The sequence below is a fragment of the Abramis brama genome (assembly GCF_963993115.1).
Source record: "Abramis brama genome assembly, chromosome: 13".
NCBI lineage: Eukaryota > Metazoa > Chordata > Actinopteri > Cypriniformes > Leuciscidae > Abramis > Abramis brama.
In genome coordinates this window covers 16382050-16405738 of record NC_139975.1, presented here as the reverse complement: position 1 = coordinate 16405738, position 23689 = coordinate 16382050, and the positions used below count along the sequence as shown (strand labels likewise).

At 36.1% G+C, this 23689-nt stretch overlaps 3 protein-coding genes across 4 annotated transcripts in view; 1 reads left to right on the top strand and 2 right to left on the bottom strand.

Annotated features, from left to right (window-relative positions):
- The first annotated feature begins 3154 nt into the window (after positions 1–3154).
- Positions 3155–8222, top strand: tdo2a (tryptophan 2,3-dioxygenase a). Its single transcript, XM_084133625.1, has 12 exons — positions 3155–3257; positions 3419–3521; positions 3852–3942; positions 4352–4422; positions 5536–5663; positions 5906–6092; positions 6319–6426; positions 6507–6618; positions 6707–6764; positions 7249–7328; positions 7495–7585; positions 7769–8222. The coding sequence occupies exons 1-12, from the start codon at positions 3223–3225 to the stop codon at positions 7920–7922; spliced, it is 1218 nt and encodes a 405-aa protein (XP_083989751.1). The 5' UTR covers positions 3155–3222; the 3' UTR covers positions 7923–8222.
- Positions 8223–17238, bottom strand: ctso (cathepsin O). The gene is made up of 8 exons (XM_084133626.1): positions 16115–17238; positions 14377–14485; positions 14159–14298; positions 13472–13639; positions 12304–12425; positions 11586–11749; positions 9569–9661; positions 8223–9023 (listed from the first exon to the last, which is right to left on the bottom strand). Exons 1-8 carry the CDS (start codon positions 16286–16288, stop codon positions 8989–8991), a joined length of 1005 nt encoding a protein of 334 aa, XP_083989752.1. The 5' UTR covers positions 16289–17238; the 3' UTR covers positions 8223–8988.
- A 161-nt stretch (positions 17239–17399) lies between these two features.
- rnf130 (ring finger protein 130) overlaps positions 17400–23689 on the bottom strand; it is a 44892-nt gene continuing 38602 nt past the window's right edge. Inside the window, exons 8-10 of one of the 2 annotated variants that reach the window (XM_084133617.1) lie at positions 23173–23377; positions 20707–20800; positions 20045–20445 (exon numbers count right to left, since the gene is read on the bottom strand). In XM_084133617.1, coding sequence (XP_083989743.1) covers positions 20430–20445; positions 20707–20800; positions 23173–23377 — 315 coding nt within the window. In that variant the 3' untranslated portion in view covers positions 20045–20429. Of the gene's footprint in view, positions 18789–20044; positions 20446–20706; positions 20801–23172; positions 23378–23689 lie in introns of those variants that run through there. The other variant, XM_084133618.1, reaches the window with a different exon arrangement.

Here is a 23689-nt window from a genome sequence, read left to right as displayed (position 1 = left end):
GTATTTTGTTTCAATCAACTGGATTTGCTAATTAGCACCGTTTTTCAGCCAGGAGATAGAACTAATTAGTTAAATCAGCTGGCCGAGTTCATGGGTGGAATAAACATATGGCAGGACTTTTGCTTTCTGACCCCTGGACTTTACACCACTGTCAAGTACAGAAATTGAAATTAAATGTAAAATAACTGCATAGTTTTCTTTTTATAGATAAAATATAGAACAATCCTTATTAAAGTTACAAACGTTATTCAGTCAAGATCAATGAGTGATTTTCTTTTTCTTTTGTTCTCTGATTAACCTTTATGACAGACCATATTAGGCTGCTGTCACTTTAAGACCTTACGCATGGATCCAATATACTGTTACACATGCATTTTCTTTCTCAACAACTGGGGTATGTAAAAACAAATATTGCATTACAATAAGTGTAATTGTGATTGTCAAAACATTTGGTAACTAAATAGAATTTTATGAAGTTTAGTGACAACATGTTACAATGTTTGTACAATGACTGGTAGGATACAGTTTTTATTATTGCTTGACAAAAATTTCAAGATTCTAATTCCATTATTGTGATTTAATTCCGATTTTGATTCAATATTGACTAATTTGGATACATGTTTATTTTAAATTTTATTTAAAAAAATAATCTCACCTAATGCTGTAAACATAGAGGGCCCAATCTGGTATTATTAAAGGTTAAAAATAACAAATTAAATTAAATTAAATATAATGCAGTTTTTGTTATAATAACAATTATTTAATGACATAAGTAAATATATAATAAATATGTAATATAGTGCTCAGCAAAATATCTCTAGCTATTTTTTCTATTCAATTAACATGCTATGGTCATTAAATGGCTTTCGTGAGGTAAATGTAACGTTATGTGACATAATTGTTCTCCTGCTGTTATATTGACCGCTTTCCATGGTTGAAAAACACTAATAGGCTCTATGCACGATCGCTTCCGCGTTTTGTCTCAGCCCGCCCAGTTACATCCGGTGCTGTGTCAGAAGCCATTTTTGCATTAGGTGGAGATAATGGCAAATGACACTCGTTGTTTACAAGAACTTCCAGCGGTTAACGTGAATTATGTTAACAATATTGTGAGGCAGTTAACTGTCACACATATGAGTAAGAAAGAGAAGTTCTTTAAATTATAAATTTCGAGCTACATCAACAACTTTGACGGTGAGTATTCTCTCATATCGCGTGAAATCCGACTAGCGAATCAGTTTCTAAAATCGTTGTCTCCGTTTCTGAGAAAATGAATTTTATTAAAGTTTTGCCGCTATACACTTCGCTATACATTTTATACAATAAACTTTATTAAACTCATCAGTATATCTGTTTGATCATCATTCGGACCTGGTCCGAGACAGCAGACTTGTAGAAGCCGGCTGAGATCCTACCGGAAATACGTCAACAGCGTTCGTGCATAGAGCCTATTGGTCGATATTATGAAACGTTATACAGCGATCTGTCACGTCACATTTACAAGCGCCAAACGTATTTTTGTCTGAATTTCGTAATAAAATTGACGGAAACTAAGAGCTGAGAATTAGTTTAATATTAAAAGTACCTCTTTGCTCCGCAATTTTTCTGTGCGTGAGAAAATGGATGTGTGGCGTGAGAGCGTGTGAAAAGTCTCAATTGCGTGAGTCTCACGCTCAATGTGTGAGAGTTGGCAGCCCTGTACTGTGTTTACTCAGCTCTTATGGTGATTTTCTGAAGTAAAACTGACGCTTCATCTTTTGTGTGATGTACAATAAACTTGATTAAACTCATCAGTGTTGGATCATCATTCGGACCTGGTCGAAACAGCAGACTTGTAGGCTATTAATAAATAATGGATACATACAAGCAGATGACAAATACGTTATAATAACCGTAATTAAACTACTAAACTATACCTGTTCCATCTCTATACAGCACTCTGACTCTGTAGGCATTACTGTCCGACTCGAAATGAACACCGTTACTGAGAGTTTCTGATATTATCATCATTTTATTATCATTGTCCTGAAAATTATCATGAAGCTCCGCCCCCTGGGTCGTCCAGCAGCAGCTTATTTGCATTTAAAGGGCACACACTAAAACAGCGCGTTTTTCTGAGCCCCAAAAAATGACAATTTAAACATGCTGTAAAAAATTATCTGTTGGGTATTTTGAGCTGAAACTTCATATACACACTCTGGGGACATCAGAGACTTATTTTACATCTTGTGAAAAGGGGTATAATACGGGACCTTTAACATATTTTGTTTGTATTTGTTCGTTCAAGAGCGAGAAGACGAGCGCACTATATGACAGGCGGCTCTCTACATACGCTTTGCATATGTGCGCACAGAAAACAGCGCGCGAGTGCCGAATTAAGTTCTCTTTTGCGTCTTCTTGCAATTGAAATAGTTTGAAATCACATTAAAATGCACACACAGGAATCGATAAGCAGAATCACAATTTTAATTTTATTGCAAGTATCCGATTCCTGACCTTTACTAGGCTATATCTGATTCCAGAAATGAAATCTTTTTTTGATTCACCACCCTGTTGATATATTGTTAAAAAAAAAAATATATATATATATATATATATATATATATATATATATATATATATATATATTTTGTATATATATAAATAGTAGATGAAAAAAAAAAAAAAAAAATAGAAATGTTATCTTGGTAACTAAATGAAATTAAATAATAATAATGATCATAATAATAATAAAATGACAAAAAGACATGTACTAAAACTGAAACTAAAATATAAAATACAAAAAAAACATTGTAAAACTATGTAAAAGGGCTGTTCAGTGGCAAAACAATAGAACAAGGTGTAATTCAGTCTTTCTTAATGTAAAAATAGGTAAAAATAGGAATGTTTTAGAAGTTCTTCTGCCCAAGTCAATCTGAACCCTTTGACATGATCCCACATTCGTTCAAGTTATGTATAAATGCCCTGCTCATAATGTTATCAAGTCAAAGTTCTGTTTCAATTCACCTGTTTCAGTTCGATTTCACCTAAGATAAGAACAAGACAAAGTACAACATGTCCGCCGGGGTGAACATGGCCAGAAGGGAGGTGGGATGGATCTAGAGATGATTGGTCAGTCAGCATGTGGGGAAAAGTTATAAAATGCAAGACCATCCTTGAGAACTGACAGTTAAAAGTTGAGTAAAAGAAAGCAGTCCAGCTTGACATATTATAATTTCAGCCATGAGTGGATGTCCATATTTTCAAAAGAAATTTGTGTATGTATTTTCAGCTTTGAGCATTTTTAGATAACTGAGATTAATCCCAAAGACACATACCATCACTGCCATATCTGAAATCAGTTAGAACACAAACCTATGCTGAATGTTGTACACTAATGTTTCTGTGTTTTATGTTAATGTGTTTGATGGAAATACAGGTCAGCTAGTAAGCAGCATCTGAAAGAAGATGAGAATGATGATTCTCAGTCTGGAATTAACAAGGCCAGCAAAGGAGGTCTTATCTATGGTGACTATCTGCAGGTAAACGGCATATTAACTCATGCATATTAATGACATTTTCATATATTTTAATAAGCATAAAGCATAGCTTCTCCTAAAATAGTTCATGATTAATTGCTGAGCAGTCCTCGAATCTAAAGAGTATTATAATGGGCTGTGTGATCAGAACACCATGGGATTCTTTCTAGGTTTCCAAATGAATGCTGGAAATTGCATGCATCTCAGATTTTAATGGCAAACAGTGATGTAGTTTGTTCATTATGTTCTATTTTAAATAGACACACCGAGTTTGGTTATTACAGACTTTTTTTGGCTTGCTTTTCATGAAACAAAATGTTCTCTCATCCCCAGCTGGATAAAATAGTGACATCTCAGATGCTTCAAAGTGAGCTGAAGGGAAACAAGATCCATGACGAACATCTGTTCATCGTCACACATCAAGGTGAGCCACACAAAAGCTAAACAGCCTTTGGGCAAATCAGTCTTAGCCTCTCTCCAATGAACACGACAGAAAAAAAAGCTAATTTCCTTGTTTATAACGCTCAATGTTGACAAGTTTCACTGCGACCAAAAATAGGCGAGACTAAATCAAAAGCTCAAAGCTGAATGTAACCCACATCATGTGAACAATCGTCGACAATCCAGAATCCACCACACTAGTGAATCCAGAGTTACACGACTACACATAATCCATACTGTACATACATAATCCATAAATACATGCTTTTTTCATACAGTGTGTCATAAAGGTTCATTAGAGAAGCCCAGAGACCAATGACATTTTACCTTGAAGAGTAATGACTTTTCATATGCAACCTGAAGAAATGATTAACCTGTTCCTTCTGTTGCAGCATATGAACTGTGGTTTAAACAAATTCTGTGGGAGCTGGACTCAGTGAGAGAAATCTTCATCAGTGGACATGTGAGTAGCCCAAATACAAAAAAGATTTGTGTTAGTGGGTCATGAACAGCGACAGATATCAGATTTAGCTCCATTTTTCTCCAAACTTGAATGGACCTGCTTTTAATGAATGTAATAAGATTAACATTTAATAAGTCACCTAAAAAAGTGTGTTATAGAGCATTTTTAATGAGAATATTACATCTAATGAAGGTTCAGGCTGACAGGGAACAAAGGAGAGATTAGCAAGAGATGATGAATGATTTTCATAAACATCTGGAAAAAAACACACTAACTCAGCTCAATAGCTCAGACAAAATCAGGGCAAATATTTGAATATTATTATCTGATATTTTGTGCTATACTGGATACAAAAACATTCAAAAGTTTGGGGTTGGTAAGATTTTTTTTTAAATGTTTTTTTCAAAGGGTCTCTTCTGCTCACCAAGGCTGCATTTATTTGCTAAAAAAAAAAAAAAAAAAAAAAATACAGTAAAATTCTATTTGAATATATTTTAAAGTGTTACTTACTCATATGATGACAAAGCATCATTGCTCCAGTCTTCAGTGTCACACGATCCTTCAGAAATCATTCTAATATGCTGATTTAGTGCTCAAGAATAATTTCTTATAATATATATTGGAAACTGTAATACTTTATTTTATTTTATTTTCAGATCAGCATTCATTTATTTGGAATAGAAATCTCTAAAACATTCTAAATGCCTTTCCTGTTGCTTTTGATCAATTTAATGTGTCCTTGCTGAATAAAAATGTATTAATGGTAAACCGGTCGTACAAAAGTTTTTTTTTTTTTTTATACCCCAAGCTGTTTTGATGCTATATATGCTATGCAGGGTTTTATAAGGATTTTTGGGATACTTGTCAAAGCGGCGCATATGCATGCTTGCTTCTAATGGAAAATTCAGTTCATTTATTGTTTGTGGGCTTTTGGACAATGATAAACAGCCCGAGCCTTCAGTTTTATGATCTATGTAGTTCAGTTGAAAGAAAGAATGTGCACTGCAGCATGAGGCTGCCACCTTCAGTCTAGTTTAAGATACTTCTCTAGTTAAATGTCCCGTTTCAGGGACTTTTTGAAGATTCATGAAAGTGAATCCGCTATTTCCTCAGGTACGTGACGAGCGAAACATGCTCAAAGTCAACACTCGTGTCCAAAGAGTTGTGATGATATTCAGACTGTTGCTCGACCAGTTCTCTGTTCTGGAAACCATGACTGCCTTAGACTTCTATGACTTCAGGTAAGGTTTATATAGTTCTCATTATGACAATGAAAAGCAATTACTGAAAACAAGTTTTACATTTCCTAGATAACAGCATTGGTTGTGCAAAATTGCTGTTGGAAATGTACTAACACTCAAGAGACTGGATATAGCTAACTCAGTAAATAAGCATTAGATGGCACTAATTTGTTAAATCAAAGTCAATGGCAGTTTAGCTTAATTGTATTTAGCTGGATTGATCTGCGTGTTTTTGTGCACAGGGAATATCTCGCGCCGGCTTCGGGCTTCCAGAGTCTGCAGTTTCGACTGCTGGAAAACAAGATTGGGGTCCCACAAAACCAGAGGGTCCCCTACAACAGAAGGCATTACCGGGATAATTTCCGTGACCAGGAAAATGAGCTGCTCCTCCACTCAGAGCAGGAGCCCACGCTTCTTCAGTTAGTGGAGGTAAACCTGAGAGAAATCACATTATAAGAGAAGTCATGAATACTGTATTAATCAATGTAATCTGGGAAATTCAACACAAGAGCTGTAACTTACTGGACTTCTTTGCGGGTTATTGGTATTCAGAGAGGAATAGGTTACATGGACAATTTATTTATCAAGTCAGGATTAATCTGGCGGACAGCTACCTGGCGTTTAACATTTCTCATAAGCAATCAATACTTTTCAGCAATGGCTGGAGAGAACGCCAGGTTTGGAGGAAGATGGTTTCAATTTTTGGGGGAAACTGGAAGCCAAAATTTTCGAGGGGCTCAGCAGAGAGACAGAAAATATAGAGGTTTGTGGAGGATCCCTGGATAATTCTGTGCAGCTCTCAAAACTAAGCTTTAAGTGATAACTCATGTTTCTTCTTAATAGCAAAAACCAGCCTCGGAGATGAAAGAGGAGATGATGGCCGAGCTCATTAAGCAGAGAGACACTTTCTTATCGCTCTTTGATGAGAGAAGACATGTTCACTTACTAAGCACCGGTCAGCAAACCTCTCGTGTATACAATGTCAATGTCAAGTGCCACATCCACTAGCTGTCACAGTTGGATATGTTGTTCTGTTTGTGCAGGTCAGAGAAGACTGTCCTATAAAGCACTGCAGGGAGCCCTGATGATATACTTCTACAGGTACGTCCAAGATGACCTGCTAATTTACTAAAAATATGCTGTTCTATCCAAAAAGAGATCGATTCAACTTCAAAATAAATGTTATGCTGTATACACAATCATTCAAGACTTTTTTTAAAATGTTTTTAAAGAAGTCCCTTATGCTCACCAAGACTGCATTTATTTGATCAAAAATACAGTAAAACAGAATTACAATTTAAAATAACAATTGTATATATTTGAAAATGTAATTTTTTTCTTATGTATGTCAAAGCTGAATTTCCAGCATCATTACTCCAGTCTTGTGTCACATGATCCTTCAGAAATCATTCTAATATGCTGTGATGCTCAAGAAACATGTCAGATTATCGTAAATGTTACAAATAGAGAGATAGTATCCAATGGCACTTCAAAGAATACCATGGTTCATTAGCTTGATGAAGAACAAAAATCTCATTTATTTTCGAACTCATTTGTAACTCAACTTCTCACCGTCTGTTCTCAGGGAAGAGCCTCGATTTCAGGTTCCTTTCCAACTCCTGACTTCTTTGATGGACATCGACACCCTCATGACAAAATGGAGATGTATGTGACACCACTGCTTCAAAACTGCAAATAAATCTGACCTTAAACACCCTGTAGGGCAAAGCCTCTTAGAAGTGTCAACACTGAACAAAAGGTTTTCTTCTGCATATCAATAATGCATTCGTTTTTTACCTCCTGCATAATTTATACCTGAATTTCCCCCTAGACAACCACGTGTGTATGGTGCACAGGATGATTGGCAGTAAAGGCGGCACAGGTGGCTCTTCAGGCTATCAGTATCTGCGCTCCACTGTCAGGTAGGCCAAATAATCTGGGACAAATCCAGATGAAGCACTCTGCATCTGCTGGAATTATCCATGCGAAAAATAATGCTAAATGAAATGTGAATTGGATTGTCATCTCCTGGACACAAACCACTCAAACACAAGTACAGTATGTATTGATATGTCTTATTCATGAACCTGACTATGTTTTGCCAGTGATCGGTACAAGGTGTTTGTGGATCTGTTTAACTTGGCCACCTTCCTGGTTCCGAGGGAGTGGGTACCCAAGCTGGACCCGAGTGAGCACAGCTTCCTGTACACCGCTGAATGCTGTGACAGCTCCTACTGCAGCAGCGATGACTCAGACTAAACAGATGGAGGATGAGGGAAGGATGAACAGTGTTTATAGAGTACAGAAGAAAAAAAAAAAAACCTTCAAACCTCACAAGTCTCCCATCACCAACATTTGTCACTAAAGTCTTTTTAAATGGTAGAATGAGAGGCTACAAAGCTGTTCTGATTTTACAGATGTTCAAAAAGGGAATTCTAAAAAAAATCAGCGACACTGTTATTGCACTTGTTTATATACTGTCAATATAATGTAATATTCTAACATATGTGTAGTTAACCAATTTATATTTTGTAAATAAAGAGCATACATATACAGATATTATGATACTTCTTGTTTATTTGGAAAAAATAGACAATGTTTTATGTCAAAATGTGTACTTGAATAGTATACAAGTTTATTTAATATCCTAAAATGCAACCTCAATTGATAAACACAATAAAAAGTCAACTTTGGTTAACACTCTATTGTAGTTTCCCTGTAACACATCTTACATTTATTTACTATAGTAATAGTAACAGCAAATTATGCATAATTATCAGTACTTATTTGTATAATTACACTGTAACAAGGACACCTTATTAAAGTGTAACCCAAGTTTATAGTTACAAATGTGTATATAAATTCTGAGCATCTAGTACATAATGTACTGTAGTTACAAGGACTTAATTAGTATTCACAAAATATAATACAAATGTTCACATTTTTCTTAGATGAGTTCACTCGTGTCCAACATCAGTGCAATGTCACAATATAGTAAGCGTTCAGTTCAGTTGTGCACTTATACTTACTAGCAGTGTTTTCTGAAGATTAAAACATTCTTAAAAGACAGTGTGTGTTTCGTAACTAAAAGGATTTCCGGCTCTGACTCTGATTATTTTGGGCTACAGTGACTGGGCTTAAGAATATGATGTATTAGCTCAAATAGCAGCGTGCTTGCTCTGCATTCGCGAGGTAATAGGATTTGTTACGTGAGAATTTTTACAGTTCTCTTCAGCTACACAGGAGGATTTCTGTCCTGAGGGTGATATTTTAAAATGTCGATCTGCCACGGTCTTATCACGGAGGTACAAAAGATTATTGACAATTACACAAAAACAGCAGCAACATTGTCAGCAATTCCTGGAAAAAAGAAACAAAGAGTGGCTGTTGATTCTCATCTGACATTGCGTAAAGTCAATCAAAGGAATTGACAAACAAGATCACAATCGAAAAATAAGGTAACACTTTATTTTACAGTGTCTTTACATACGTTACATGTACTTACCATAGTAATAACAGTAAATTATGCATAATTACGTGCAACTAACCCTCAACCAAACACTAATCCTACCCTAACCCTATAGTAAGTACATGTAGTTGCTTAATATTACTCAGTATTTAAATATATAATTACACTGTAAAAATGACACCTTAAAATAAAGTGTAACCAAAAATAATCTCACTACATCATTTACAAATGATCTGATCTGAATTAAAACTAGGAATTTATGATTGTATTTTTTCACTGCAGACAGTATTGAGTGTTTGCCAACGTCCAACACTTCATGAATATTTATGAATGCACACAATGTCTCTCTGCAGCAGGATGCATTGTGTTTATCACTTGTTTGGGAAACTGTCAACAAAGAAAAAAAGCATTAAAATTGGGTCATACACAAACCTACCACACATGTTGTTCCCTATTTTGATGTAAACATATCCATTATCGCCCCATGAGGTCCCCCAGGAATTGCGTACTATCCAATATGGCACTTCCCCTGTGATAAAATATGAAGACATATCAGAGATAATACACCTGAGATGGGAAATGATTAATTACAAAAAAGACATAATACATAGCATACACTTATATAATGGTATGGAAACAAAACAGGAGTTTTTTTATTTATATCCAAACTAATCCAAAAAGCAACTGATTAACTGCAATAACGCTCATGTATTGTTTGCAGTCACGGTACTTTAAGTACACTTTTGTGCGGAGCTCATAAAGTGACACGGTGATGGGGGAAAAATATGAGATAGGAAGAAAAATTTTATGTTGCAAATATTTTGCAAAAGAACGGAAGAGTTTTGCAAGCGAACGCAAACTTTCTCAGGGGAACGCAAATGGTTTAAAATAACATTTTTCATCCCATCTCATATTTTTCCATATCACCGGGTCTCTTTAGTGGGCTTCATACATTCGTACGGTCAATATAATGTACTGTAATGTTATAACATACAGTACAGGTCAAAAGTTTGGAAACATTACTATTTTTAATGTTTTTGAAAGAAGTTTCTTCTGCTCATCAAGCCTGCATTTATTTGATCAAAAATACAGAAAAAAAAATGTAATATTGTGATATATTATTACAATTTAAAATAATTGGTTTTCAATTTATTATACTTGAAATTATCATTTATTTCTGTGATGCAAAGCTGAATTTTCAGGATGATTACTCCAGTCTATCACATGATCCTTTAGAAATCATTCTAATATGATGATTCATTATCAAAGTTGGAAACAGTTCTGCTGCTTAATATTTTTTCATAACCTGTGATACTTTTTTAGGATACTTTGATGAATATAAAGTAAAAAAAAAGAAAGAAAAAAAAGAAGCAAATTGTTTAAAAATAGAAATCTTTTGTAACAACAATATACACTACTGGTCAGTAATTTGGGGTCAGTCATTTTTTTTCTTTCTTTTTTTGAAATAAATCAATACTTTTATTCAGCAAGGATGTGTTAAATTGATAAAAAGTGATAGTAAAGAAGATTTATATTATTAGAAAATATTTTTTTTTATTTTGAATAAATGCAGTTCTTTTTAACCTTTTATTCATCAAATATATTAGGCAGCAGAACCGTTTCCAACACTCATAATAAATCAGAATATTAGAATGATTTCTAAAGGATCATGTGATAGACTGGATGTCACATGTGACACTGAAGACTGGAGTAATGATGCTGAAAATTCAGCTTTGCATTACAGGAATAAATTATTTTTTAAAGTATATTCAAATATAAAACTTATTTTAAGTTGTAATAATATTTCACAATATTACTGTTTTTTTCTGTATTTTTGATCAAATAAACGCAGCCTTGATAAGCATTAGAGACTTCTTTCAAAAATATAAAAAAAAACGTAATGTTTCCAAACTTTTGACCTGTACTGTATGTGCTTATATTTGTAAATAAGATTATACACAAAGTATACACATATACAGATATAAAGATGTGTTTATTTAAAAATTAGACCCTGTTTTATGTGTAAATGTGTACTTAATATGCATCTATTTATTTTTAGTATGTCAGATTATTATTATATCCAAACTAATCCAAAAAGCATCTCACTAGTATTACAGATTTGACAAACTGATTAATTACAATAACGCTCATGTATTGTTTGCAGTTTTAAGCTAATTCTCTAATTTACATTGCAAGTACTTAATTCAAACTAGTAAACAAACAGGAGAAAACAAATCAAAGGAATGTATAAATGCTGCGGACAGCTTGCTGAATAAACCGCAGACACATCAGGCAGTTTTCCGGGATGTTGGCACACAGCCAGTATTTGCCAGAGTCGGCTCAACTGTGTGCCCTTGACAGGACGTAATCCGTGAAGGCCAGCGATCTGAACCTTTGTTTGCTCTGAGGCACAAGTAAAGAGAGTTTAACTGTCTGTGTGAGTGTGTGTGTACCTGTGGTATCATAACCGGTGATTAGTACGGCGTGGTTGGCATCGTGGCTGGAGCAGTGGTGCTGAATGATGCCGCCCAGGTAATCCTGCCAGCTGATGGCATCCACAATGGCCACTAGAGGCCCGGACTCCACCAGGACACTCATCATCACCTCCTCATGTACACTAGAGCAACATATCAATCCCAGTGTATACAGTCCTTAGGTTTACTTAGTTACATTGCACAACATGGGTAATGATAAATCCATCCATCCAAATTGTACAGCATTTATTTAAAACAGATTTTTTTTAGTCTTTACTGTTATTTTTGATCAATTTAATGCATTCATGAGATTTCCCTGCAGGCTGTGACAGAAATGGAAACCATGCAACCAGTAAAACAGTTGGTTGACCCAGTTGGTTAGGACAGAAATCATGCCATGCCACAGAAAGAACACAATGCAAGACATAGTGACAGTTGACACCGAAACACAGGTCAGAAGTGCTGCGTTTGGTTTTTGACCAGCCGTATGTGAGCTTAGTGAGTGTACAGTCAGTGACCCCGAGTGGCAAACAGAGTTGACAAGAACAGATGAGTAAACATAAAACATTGGCCCACATCCCAACAAACTTCAACCTTAAATGATTTAATTGTACACGAGGTCTACACTGCACTTAATGCACTGGCACAGCTGACTGTTGATGTAAAGCTCAAGGTATCTGCATGCTTCATCTATTACCTGAAGTCATAAGCGGAGTAATTCCTCACTATCACTCCATCGTGAGAACGAGGAAAGTACTGGCAGCTTCCAGCTACGGCTTTGAAGGGATACTCCGCCTGATTCACTAACTTCAATTTGGTCTGAAATAAAACAGACATACAAAACAGGATATTAGATGTGCCAATTATGGAACTTCTGGGAGCATAACAGACGTCTTTAATTAGCAGCTTGTTGTGGACGATACCGACAACTTTACTTTGAGTTTTAACCCTCTCAGAACTGGAGCGGCTAGCTAATTAATTAAAACCCTTATTAAAATCCTAATTAAAATGCTTGTTACAAAAAAACAAAACAAAACAGATGTCATTTAAAAGCTTAGAACACGGACTTCACAATACATTTTTGCACTTTTACCAACTTAATTACTGCTTTTAATCAGCTGTAAAATGATGTGTTTTGTTTGCTAAATTTAGGGAATATGATCCAAATGATAATATAACTACTAAAACGTTTGGATAGCCTTGTTACACACAAAGTTCAGGGCAATAACTTTTTTAAATGATTTTGAAAGAAGTCTCTTATGCTCACCAAGGCTGAATTTATTAGATGAATGTAGATGAATATTATTACAATTTAAATGAACTGCTTTAATATATTTTAAAATTTAATTTTCAGCAGCGTCTTGAGTTTCACATGATCATTCAGAAATCATTTTAATATTTAGGAAGATCTGGTGCTCGAGAAACGTTTCTTATTATCATTCATGTTGAAAACAAATGCTTAATATTTTGGTGGAAATGATTCCTATTTTCCAGGGTTCTTTGTTGAATAGGAAGTGGAAAAGATCTATTTTGATCAATTTAATGCATCCTTGCTAAATAAAACCATTCATTTCTTTCTTTCATCTTACTGACCTCAAAGCTTTGAACAATAGTGTATACATACTCCTCGCATAAGAAAATATGCCAAAACAAACTATTGGTTAAAGCCAGGAGTGTCTAGTCCTGCAGCCCAACACATGCCTGGAAGACTTTGATTAGCTGGTTGAGGTGTGTTTAATTAGGACTGGACTGGAGCTGAACTCTGCAGGAGACTGGCCCGCAAGGAGCAGGATCCGACACCATTGGTCAAAGCAATTCAAATGAATGGTAGTTGAATACACTATTATGACCAATTTAGCCAGCACCTGTATGAGCCAGTACAGAGCTTCATTAGGGGATCCACCGTTACAGCCATGGTTGTCATAAGAACAGTCTATAACCTGCTGCACACTGAGCTGCTGGAGTTTTCCACCATCTTTAGCTGACACGGATTCAATGGCCTCCACCACACTGAAGGCCCAGCAACCTCCACACTGCAAGAAAGAGCAAAAAGAAATGCAGAGTAAACATATCTATTACACACTGTAACAAAAAAGTCATATGTTCTGAGTCTGAGTATATGCATAAGTGAAAGTTCAGATCTAAAGCCTAATCTTGAAGTCGGCACGGAACAGAAGTTGCGATTATCTCTTCCTCCCTGTTGTGACGTATCGTATGTCCAAGTGGAAAAGCTTCTTAAATGAAAAAAAATATAGGGCGGGACTTGATATTGTCCATGTGTAATTGATCGGATGGTTGTGGTTTGCTATTGTTGTGATCTCATGTGAGTGACAGGTTGATCATGCCAGTAAACACATCATCAGAGAATAGAAGAGATGCCATTGCATAAGGGAGGGGAAGTTACTTTAATTAAAGATTATAAGGGCATGAATTAAAAATATAATAATAATGATGCGCACAGATAAATAATTTATAATAAATACTGCAATATTCCCTAAAAAATAAAAATCATCAATTTGGATTTCATGGTGACTTTAACATCTAAACCCTACCGACTCCTGGTTTCGTACTGGTCCGACAACTCCATGGTCCCTCCAATCAAACCTGGGTGGATAATTCGTCTTAATTTGAAATCCAGCCCTAGATGGGTCAAACTTTGGAGCCGTCTCAGCCCGAGCTGTGAGATATCGCTCTGACAATCAAATGAGGCAGGTCAGTTGCCATTATATAAAAAGTGAATTCATCTGTAAGCATCCTTATCCATACTCACCTTTGAATTGTTTCGGAGAGAAGTCAGAGAACTGGTTGATGCCGTAACGAGCAGAACGGTTTGATTTCTTCAACTGTGAGTTCAGAAAGGCTTGTCTCTTGAGGGAACTCTACAATGTGACAAAACAAGACATCACCAAAGGTGTCTTGTGCAACAGGTAAGATCTGAATCACATGAGGAAATATATCACATGACAGAAACGAATGGAATTACTGGAATTGCCTATATATATATATATATATATATATATATATATATATATATATATATATATATATTCATATACTATAAAACTCAAATTCTAGTATTGAGACATGGTCAGTAACTGTAGATTGACTTTATAATTCCAATATTTAAATACATTAGAATCATCTCTAGTTATACTACAGGGCCGTTGAATGCTTGAATCTGATTGGTTGACGAACGTTCTAAGGTGTGCATTATTTTCAGGGAAACGCACAGCTAAAGTAGTTCCAGGCAGGTCTTGACCGCATTACAGTTCCAAATCACTTCGCGTAGTCAACCGTAATAACGGAAAATAGGATACAATTCATAACAAGAAAAAACATTTAGCCCCATGCGCTTGATCTGCAATTTTCAATGTCTAGCTTCACAATCAATGGAAACATGCAGTTTAATTTTAATAAATAAAGTATATAGTCCTATATAATCAATAGAAAATTAAACTGAATATAGGCTAAATAAATGGATAGTCCTGCAGCACGGATTTTTATTGCAGATAATTTAACAAATAAATAATTATTGATTGGCCTACTTGTTAAAAGGGCTTTGTGTTTCATTTATTTGGCTAGTCTACTGTCATCTGTCAATAATAGAAACAAAAGAATGAACGAATTAATTAAAACGAATTGAATTAATAAATAAAAAATAATAATGACGCACATGCGGTCTCATTATTGCACATCTCTCTCTAATAACTGCATTAATAACTGCATAAAGCCGGGGACACACTTTAAGGCCGGTTATGAATGTAATTTGATACTTATGACTGATCATGCCCAAACGCGTGTTCAGCGCGTTCAGTCTGTGTTCAGAGTCGGTGTTTAAAATCTGCTGCGATGAAAACAGTCAGAGAATGTGTCAGCTAGTCGTGTGTCCCCAGCATTAGTCTGCTATCAGTGGCTCAAACCTCCGTTACTAACTCTAAAATGACGTTTTGGAATTAGCAACGGAGGCATGGGATTAGATGCGTAAGAAATTAGTCCTACATACAAGAGCGTTTTAATGACAAAAACTTTACAAACGTCTTGAAATACATAATCTGAACAATGTTTCGAGGTGTGGTAACTGTAGTATAAGCGGAATAATTGACTTCAGGCCGTTGAATTATTAGAAAAATAATGCACACCCGAGGTGAACGGCCACTCCGCTTCGCGTCGTGACCGCATTACCACCTCGGGTGTGCATTATTTTTCTAATAATTCAACGGCCTGTCGTCAATTATTCCTTACTTATTGGCTGCCTTCAAAAACGAGTAAGCTGCCTAACGTTACCTAGACAGCATTTCTGGGCATCCAAGGCGCATTAAGCTGTATTTGTGAGAGTCCTTATCTCATGATGCCTAAAAATACTGTCTAGTTAGGCAGCTCACTAGGTTATGAGACACATCCATTGTCTCTTAATCCTAGGCAGCGATTGTCGATGAATGAGTTCTTATGATACGGATTTAATGCTGTCGTTTTAATGTGACATATTAATTTTAGTCCACTAAGTATACCTGGAAATTAATCAGTCTCTGACTGTGATCGAGTTCGTTGTTTTCATTTTCTTGCTGAAAAGTCATCAGTCGTTCTTCGTCCGTCAGATATTTCCTACTTAGTTCGACGCTGATGGATCCCGTGAGCAGTTCATGGTAAATTATCAAAACAACACATATTAAAGTAAACGCCATTTAAACGGAACCATAAGCAAACGTTTAGCAAAGCCTGCAGTACTCTTTAGCAACTTTCATTTCTGCTGTAGATAATTTCCTGCAGCAGAAGCAGAGCAGAGCGCTCTATCGCCCTCTAGCGGCTGATGAAAACATTACCTGAGAGCGACCTCTTACAAATGGTTGCGGACTTGCGGGACACAGACAGGCTCTTGAAATGCAAAACGGAACCAAAGCACCGAAGGAATCACAGACGAAAAGGTTAAAGACACTAAACTCTCAAATGCATTGTATTACATGAATTTAATCCAATAGCGTTTATGAAGCGTCTAATTATACGCCATTCAAAAAAAAAAAAAATTGTCTTAATGCTTTCCATGAAATTAAAAGGTCACACACTTAATGATGCCCATGTAACTCAGTTATTATAAAAGTAAGTACTATGTGATGGCATCATTAATGATATATTCTCCTGAAGTAATTATTTTTTGAAGCTGCCTGTAATTAGGCCTATATTAAAGTGATTTAGTAGCATGCAACATATATATTTTTTAAAAATTCTACCACTGCTATAAATAATATTTCATCTTAAGTGTTCCTAAATAAAAATGTACTTCACTCTTCTTTCTCTTTTGTTCCGGGTATTTAAACTCCAAAGAGGCTGATGCCCTTTCTGATTGCATGACAGGACTCACAATCCAGACTTGGCTCAAATAGCACCAGTTTAAGCTCATTTATCCATCCATCCATCCATGACAGTGTTCTTATTGTTAACTAAAAATAAAACAAGCTTTTCATTATGAAGCTGAAATATAATGAAAAATAAGTATTAGATGAAAATGTTTGCCTTGCCAACTAACTGAAAAAAAAAAAAAAGTTGAAGTACTAAAATGAATAAATCTTAAACTGGATTAAAAAGAGCCGAATATAAATATTTAAAATATAATAAAATGACAAAAGCGTATTAAATTACTACAACTGAAACTAAACTATTAAAATGAAAACTGGAAATAAATATAAAAGCAAATACAAAAAAATTATAAATACTATAATAGTGTATAAACAATACTAAACTAACACTGATCCATGTTGTATTTATTTTAAACCTCACTCAAAGAAAGACAGCAGTATAGGCAATTATGACAAGTTTAATGCTGAGGCAGTATGTAACATAGTAGCCCATTATTATGACCCACATAAAGCAGAGCCGTTTCTCACTGAGTGTCTCAGAGTAGAGCTTCTGCCCTGTCCTGACTGCAACTATATGACATAAAACAAATCTGAAGCAGAATCAACATGAAGATTTGTGCGAAACCCAGCATGGTCACAATGCCATCCCCCGAAAACGAGAACACAAAATAGACAGACACTCTTGTGCACGGACAAGATCCGATCCAGGAAAGACTAATTGAGAGAGAGAGAGAGAGATACTGTATGAATTCTAATATGCAAATTCTGGGTTACACTTTATTTTAAGGTGTCGTTGTTACAGTGTAATTATATATTTAAGTACTGAGTAATATTAAGCAACTACATGTACTTACTATAGAGTTAGGCTAGGATTAGGGTTTGGTTGAGGGTTAGTTGCATGTAATTATGCGTACTTTACTGTTATTACTATGGTAAGTACATGTAACATATGTAACAAGGACACTGTAAAATAAAGTGTTACCAAATACTGTATATATTAGGTCCCCTTGCTTGGAACTGATTAGTATTCACTGAAGGTATTCCATAGGATTTTCTTTAAATACATGTTTCAAACATTTTCATTCTATGTACACAGAAATACTGTATATTTCTACGAGGAAGTAACGGTGATTTGTCGAGGAGTTTCGAGTGCTACAGGCCAGCACTAAATGTGAAGCTGCAGCATTTGAGCATATGAAGGACAAGTTGGTTTGCATCTGAGACACTGTTTAGCTACAAAGATGCAAAGCATTGAGATGCAAAGCAGAAAGCTCTTCTATAAAGGCTCAGTTTCCAAGCCTGCTTTCACGACTGTCCTCAAGAGAGTTTTCCCCATCTGGAACAATAATAAGCATTGGAACGTAAAAACAGTCAGCAAATTACATACATGAGACAACAACAGAGACAACATTTGGGGCTACCAGAGAAATGAACAAAAAGGTACTTCCCATAGCCGTCTGTGAAAAGATGTCATTTGAAATAGTCTTTCAAAAAGTAAGAGAGAAAAATGAAGTGTAAAAGTGTGAGGCTGATGATGGTGCAATAGTCCAATCACATCCGCTTGAGGCGAGCGATCATTCTACAGTGGTAGAGTTTATCGCCAGAGTCAGTGTGCTCACCGTCAATACTCCATTTCACACTCATAAAGGTTGATCCCCATAGTCTGGGGTCGGGGAGAGGACGATGGAGGAATGGACTTGAGGTGGAGGAGATGCGTGTTCTCAGGATTTGTTGTCGTCGTACATGTCCAGTGACGCCTGGATGTCTGGAAGCTCCATTTCATAATCTACACTGCGCGGAGACACAGAACTACGGTTGAAGAAATGACCACCTGCAAACAGACAAACAACAAAAATGATGGGGTTTAATCGTAGTTTTTGTGTACAACAGGGGGATGGAAATGAGAGAGATGAAAGAAGGAATGATTCTGCTGAAAGTTCATAAAATATTCAGGATTCTGCTCCTGCAGACTGAAAATACTTATTTACCTTCCCGCATAAAGGTTGTGCTCAAATCTGACATTTCACCTCAGCACAAAATCAATGTCGGTCCGTTACGTGTAATCAACACTTATTATGTCCTTGACACCGGACCAATTACCATCAGCCTTCTCAGTGGAAGTCAGTTCTTTATGGAAGAGTTTGTGATTATACAGTTCCTTGATTTAAGCGGATTTTATGGGCATGTATATTATATAATATAGGTCTACATTTTATTTATATTATGTCCAGTAGACTAGACTGCAATGAACTGTTAACACAAATGTGTGTATGCGCTGTTCCATTCAATTGTGCATTATTAAACCGTATTCAATTATACACAGTATGAGTATAAAAATAATGCAACAGTAGATAGGTAAATAAAAACCTTACTGATTTACTTAAAATAACACTGCAATGTCTGAAAATGCACTGGATATTTTATCTTTAAAAACGGTGTCAAAGGTACATTGTCATTTTTATGTCGAAAATTGCCAATTCAATACACCATCAATCCTTCTTTCAAAAACAGGTTTTTGTCTTACCCTGATTCACTATGGATGCAGTTCTTTTTTTACCGCTAGAGGGCCAACTTGTATTCAAAGCAACTGCAGACTTAAAGACAGGGGCCTAATAATGTATAGATTTACAACAACAAAGCAAAATATGCTTAACTCCAGCAAGTAATCCTTCATTAGCTTGTTCAAATGCTTTTAGGTTTCCAACTAAAGGACTGGAGCCGAATAGGACAGGACTCGAGCCCTGACCGTGAGTTGCACAATCTCTATCCTCATGCATTAAAGGTTAGGCTTATACAAAACACAACCTGTCCTCATAGATATGTTACAGTATTTTAGTGCTCTTAGCTTGACGTTCTGTAAGGAAGTGCTGAAATAAACTTTACAGCTAGAATATGCTGCAGCAAATCAATACTGTATGTCTAATAGACATGTGACATTACGAAGAAGGTTGCTCGTCTGCAAGTCAAAATTTGATTCAGGAGTCTCACCATGGTAAACTGAGGGAGACAGAAGCATCAAAACAGTATCAAGGAATAAAACTAGTACTAGTAACTACTAACTTACTGGACAATTCAGTACAACAAAGCTGTTTGCACAAAGCAATTTTAATATACACACAAATGTCTTTAAACAAATTTGTTTACATGACAAAGATTAACCAAAGTATTTGAAAAACACACAAAAAAAACACACATTTAAAACACATTTAACATTTCTAAGCATTTAACATATTTCTATTCATTTAACATTTAACGATATTAGTCTAAAATAAAAAACAAAAAGAGCTTATTAAATGAAGCAATAGCGTAAAACAGAAGTTAATCAGCAATATAATCCAGTGAAAACCTATGAACATCCTCACATCTACAGAGGTGAAAGTTAGCTCTATTAACGTGGACTTGAAGTGCAGTCAGCAACTTTGCTTTTCAGGATGCATTTCTATTTTAGAATTCAGGACTCCAGAAAACATCTTCATTCCAACTTAAGGCTGTAAAAGATAAATATACATAGTAAAACAAAACATAGCAAACTCATTATGCTTAGGAAATATATAACATTTACCTAAATAAATTGATTCTAAAATAATGATTTGATTAGCCTGCATAACACTATGACAGTATTTACTCAGAGAAGTGTAGTACACTGATGTCACAAATCTTGATGGACAGTAGGTACATTTGCTCTTTGTTAATATATTTAGGGATGCTATGACATTCTGAAAGTCTTGAAAAAGATCTACAATACTCACTTATCGGTGGGGGCGCTGGCAGTGGCTCTGATGATCATGTAACAAAGTGTGAGAGCAGAGAGGACGCCGAAGCTGGCAACAATAAACCACTCTTCTGTTAACAGAGTAAAAGGGGGGAGGGGTCATTTTCTGTTGAGGGCGGAGCCAGGGTATCATCTCGACAGAGAGCCGAAGAGAACAGGAAACTGGAGACAGGTGGAGGCGTGAAGAAAAGAGGAACACTTCTCTAATCCATGGAACAAGAGAGGAAGCCATGGGCAAGCGATGATCCGAACACAACAGATAAAAACGAGAGCGAAACAGAACGTAGCACATTCAGAGCACATGACGCTTAGTGCTGGTTTAGCCAGACATTTACAAAGCAGCAAAGATCTGTTAGGAAGACCATGACATTAGAGGATGCAGCTAAGTATTCCACACGGAAGCTGTTTTTTGTTGTTGTTTTTTTTAAGGACAATTTAAATGAAGGGATTTTTTTTTTTAGATCAGTGTAATTCTGTAAACAATTAGAATTTACATTCAAAATAATCTGTAAAACAGAGACCACTACAATTTTAGAAAGGAACCAAAAAAAAATGTGTATGAATAAATTGCAGAGCTCTTCAGGCGCTACACCTGCTTGGGGTTCTATTACATAATTAATCACTACAATTCAAATAGAGGCCAACAGGAGGGGTTAAAATTGCTGAACACAATATTTTAAAGACACAGCACCAGGACAAATGGTTGGAAAATAATAAATGATCCTACAAACCCATAATTACCCCACATCTGTTTCTGCAGTTTTGTGAGCATTTACTTATTTTACTTTCTATGCACTTTTCTTTTCTTAAGATTAGTTTCATTGCACTCAACATGTGTGTTGTTATTGCTCTGAATAACCTGCTTAAAAACGCTGGCACAATCTATACACGAAAATAATATCAGAGAAATATATATTATATATATATATTTAAAGACAATACTTAAATTTAACTTTTGATGAATGTCTAAGGTTATTACTAGAGGTGGATGGTATAGCGCAACAATAAAACTGTTTGAAATTGTCAATCAATATGAATTTAAGGCAAAAGGATCTATCTTTCTGTTAAAACGTTCAACCATTTTACAAATGTGTGTATTGTGACATATATAAATATCAACTAAAATGTTAAAGGGGTACTTCACAGCTAGCAAAATGAGCTTTCAATAAAACGTGGCTGCCTGTACAGAAGAAAGATTGAAATCAGCTCTACCTGACTAGAGAAAAGAGAAAAAAGGCTGTTGTCTTCCCTTCTTCCAAATAGGTAGGAAAACATCAACACCCATAATGCACTGGGCATGATGCCGTCCAATGCCACTCCCACCAGTCTGCGGTGAATACGCTTACCAGAGTCAAATACCGCCTTGCTTTAGAAGGAAATACTTCTTAGCAAACTTTTAGCCATAATGGTGTTGACTTTTTGTTTCTGGATGCAAGAATTTAGAGAGTAAATGTTTTGAGGGAGGGAGTTACCTTTGGATCATGCGCCTTGTAGGCAGTGGCTAAAGGCTGCAAAGAATCATGAATACGGAAAAGCTGAAAAACCTGTGTTTGTAGACAACTGGATGACCACGAACAGTTTTAGGCCAAATGGATGGGGAAAAACTGAAAGAAACTGCCGTTCTGTCAGCTCCGCCCAAACCCCCGATGCAAAACGCTGTCACGTATAGAGGCGAGAAACCTGTTGCCATAGTTTTCAATTAAACGAGCAAATGAGTAAACATTGTTCACTTACATATATTATCGCCTCTGTAAAAATACAAAGTGGGTTGAAAATCGGCAAAGTCACACTTTACGAATATGTAAGCAATAATGTACAGCCAGTTATTATAAAAAAAGTGATTTATTTTATGATAACTGGCTGAACGTAAATTATCTCACTCATTATAAAATGATATGTAAGTTTCACATTCATTTTATAGGTGATAGGAGAGACCACAGAGTGCTATGACAAACACGCAGTGACGTGAGAAGTCCAATACAAAAGATGCATTGCAGTGAAAGGGCAGGACACACTGTGGTGGAGCAGAGACACCTGCTGACATCACAGAGCTCAGCCTCAGCAGCAGGTGGAGGGATGCAGTCAGCGCACTGAAGGAAGGAAAGATAACCCCCCGATGGGGAGGAAATGAAGGACAACGTGGGAGGGAGGTGAGGAAATAAAGGTGACAGAGAGATACTTAAAGGGGAAGTGTATGACCTTTTTCACCGTTACAATACTAAAATAATAACCCAGTCTGTTGTACCATTTCTCTTTTCATCCATTCCACACCCACTCACTCTATCATTATTATCTCTTTCTCTCCCACTTTCTGTATTTCACAAGTCTGTTCGAAAACAACCATTATTTTTGAAATTCAGATTGGTGATGCAGAAATGACACACTTCACCTTTAAAGAACATCCAGAAATGACTAATTAAGACAGAATAAGCCTTGCTCTTACTAGTGACAGCGATGTTGATCTCTCCAGAGCGAGGAATGAGCTCTTCGTCGGAGGGAAGCTGGGAGGAACTGGAGTGGCGTAGAGGCTCTAGGCTGATGCTGGTCTCAGAGGACAGGTCCATCAGCGCCGTCCTCTGGCTGGAAGTCTGACTGCGGGACATTCGGTCCATGTCAAAAGCCATGTTGTCCACGCAGGGCAGGTTGGGCTGCAAGGGTCAAATTATATTACCAAATCACACCCCAAGATAAAAAAAAGATGATGTAAAAAAGGTAAGATTTACAGCATTGAATATCAGCCATGGCATGAAAAATTGCATGAAATGACTAAAGTAGCCACCAGAGGGAGCTACTGGATCATAAATCCTCTGCAAAATCAAGATTACAGCAAAAATTACATTATGATGTGTAAAGTTGTGTATTGTGTCATTTTTTACAGTAATATCTTTACATTCTCAGTTTTGTAATAATTCTGGCAATCCATCCCAAACAAACTACAGGACTTGATGTTATTTTCAATA

Bases quoted from the DNA above. Each gene is read 5' to 3' on its own strand.
- tdo2a (XM_084133625.1), top strand. From the start codon at position 3,223: ATGAGTGGATGTCCATATTTTCAAAAGAAATTTGT. The intron at 3,943-4,351 runs GTGAGCCACACA...CTTCTGTTGCAG, and splicing joins GTTCATCGTCACACATCAAG to CATATGAACTGTGGTTTAAA. The intron at 6,427-6,506 runs GTTTGTGGAGGA...TCTTCTTAATAG, and splicing joins GAGAGACAGAAAATATAGAG to CAAAAACCAGCCTCGGAGAT.
- ctso (XM_084133626.1), bottom strand. From the start codon at position 16,288: ATGGCGTTTACTTTAATATGTGTTGTTTTGATAATTTACCATGAACTG. The intron at 14,299-14,376 runs GTGAGTATGGAT...TTTGATTGTCAG, and splicing joins CTCTCCGAAACAATTCAAAG to AGCGATATCTCACAGCTCGG. The intron at 9,662-11,585 runs GTACACACACAC...ATTTTATCACAG, and splicing joins CACCGGTTATGATACCACAG to GGGAAGTGCCATATTGGATA.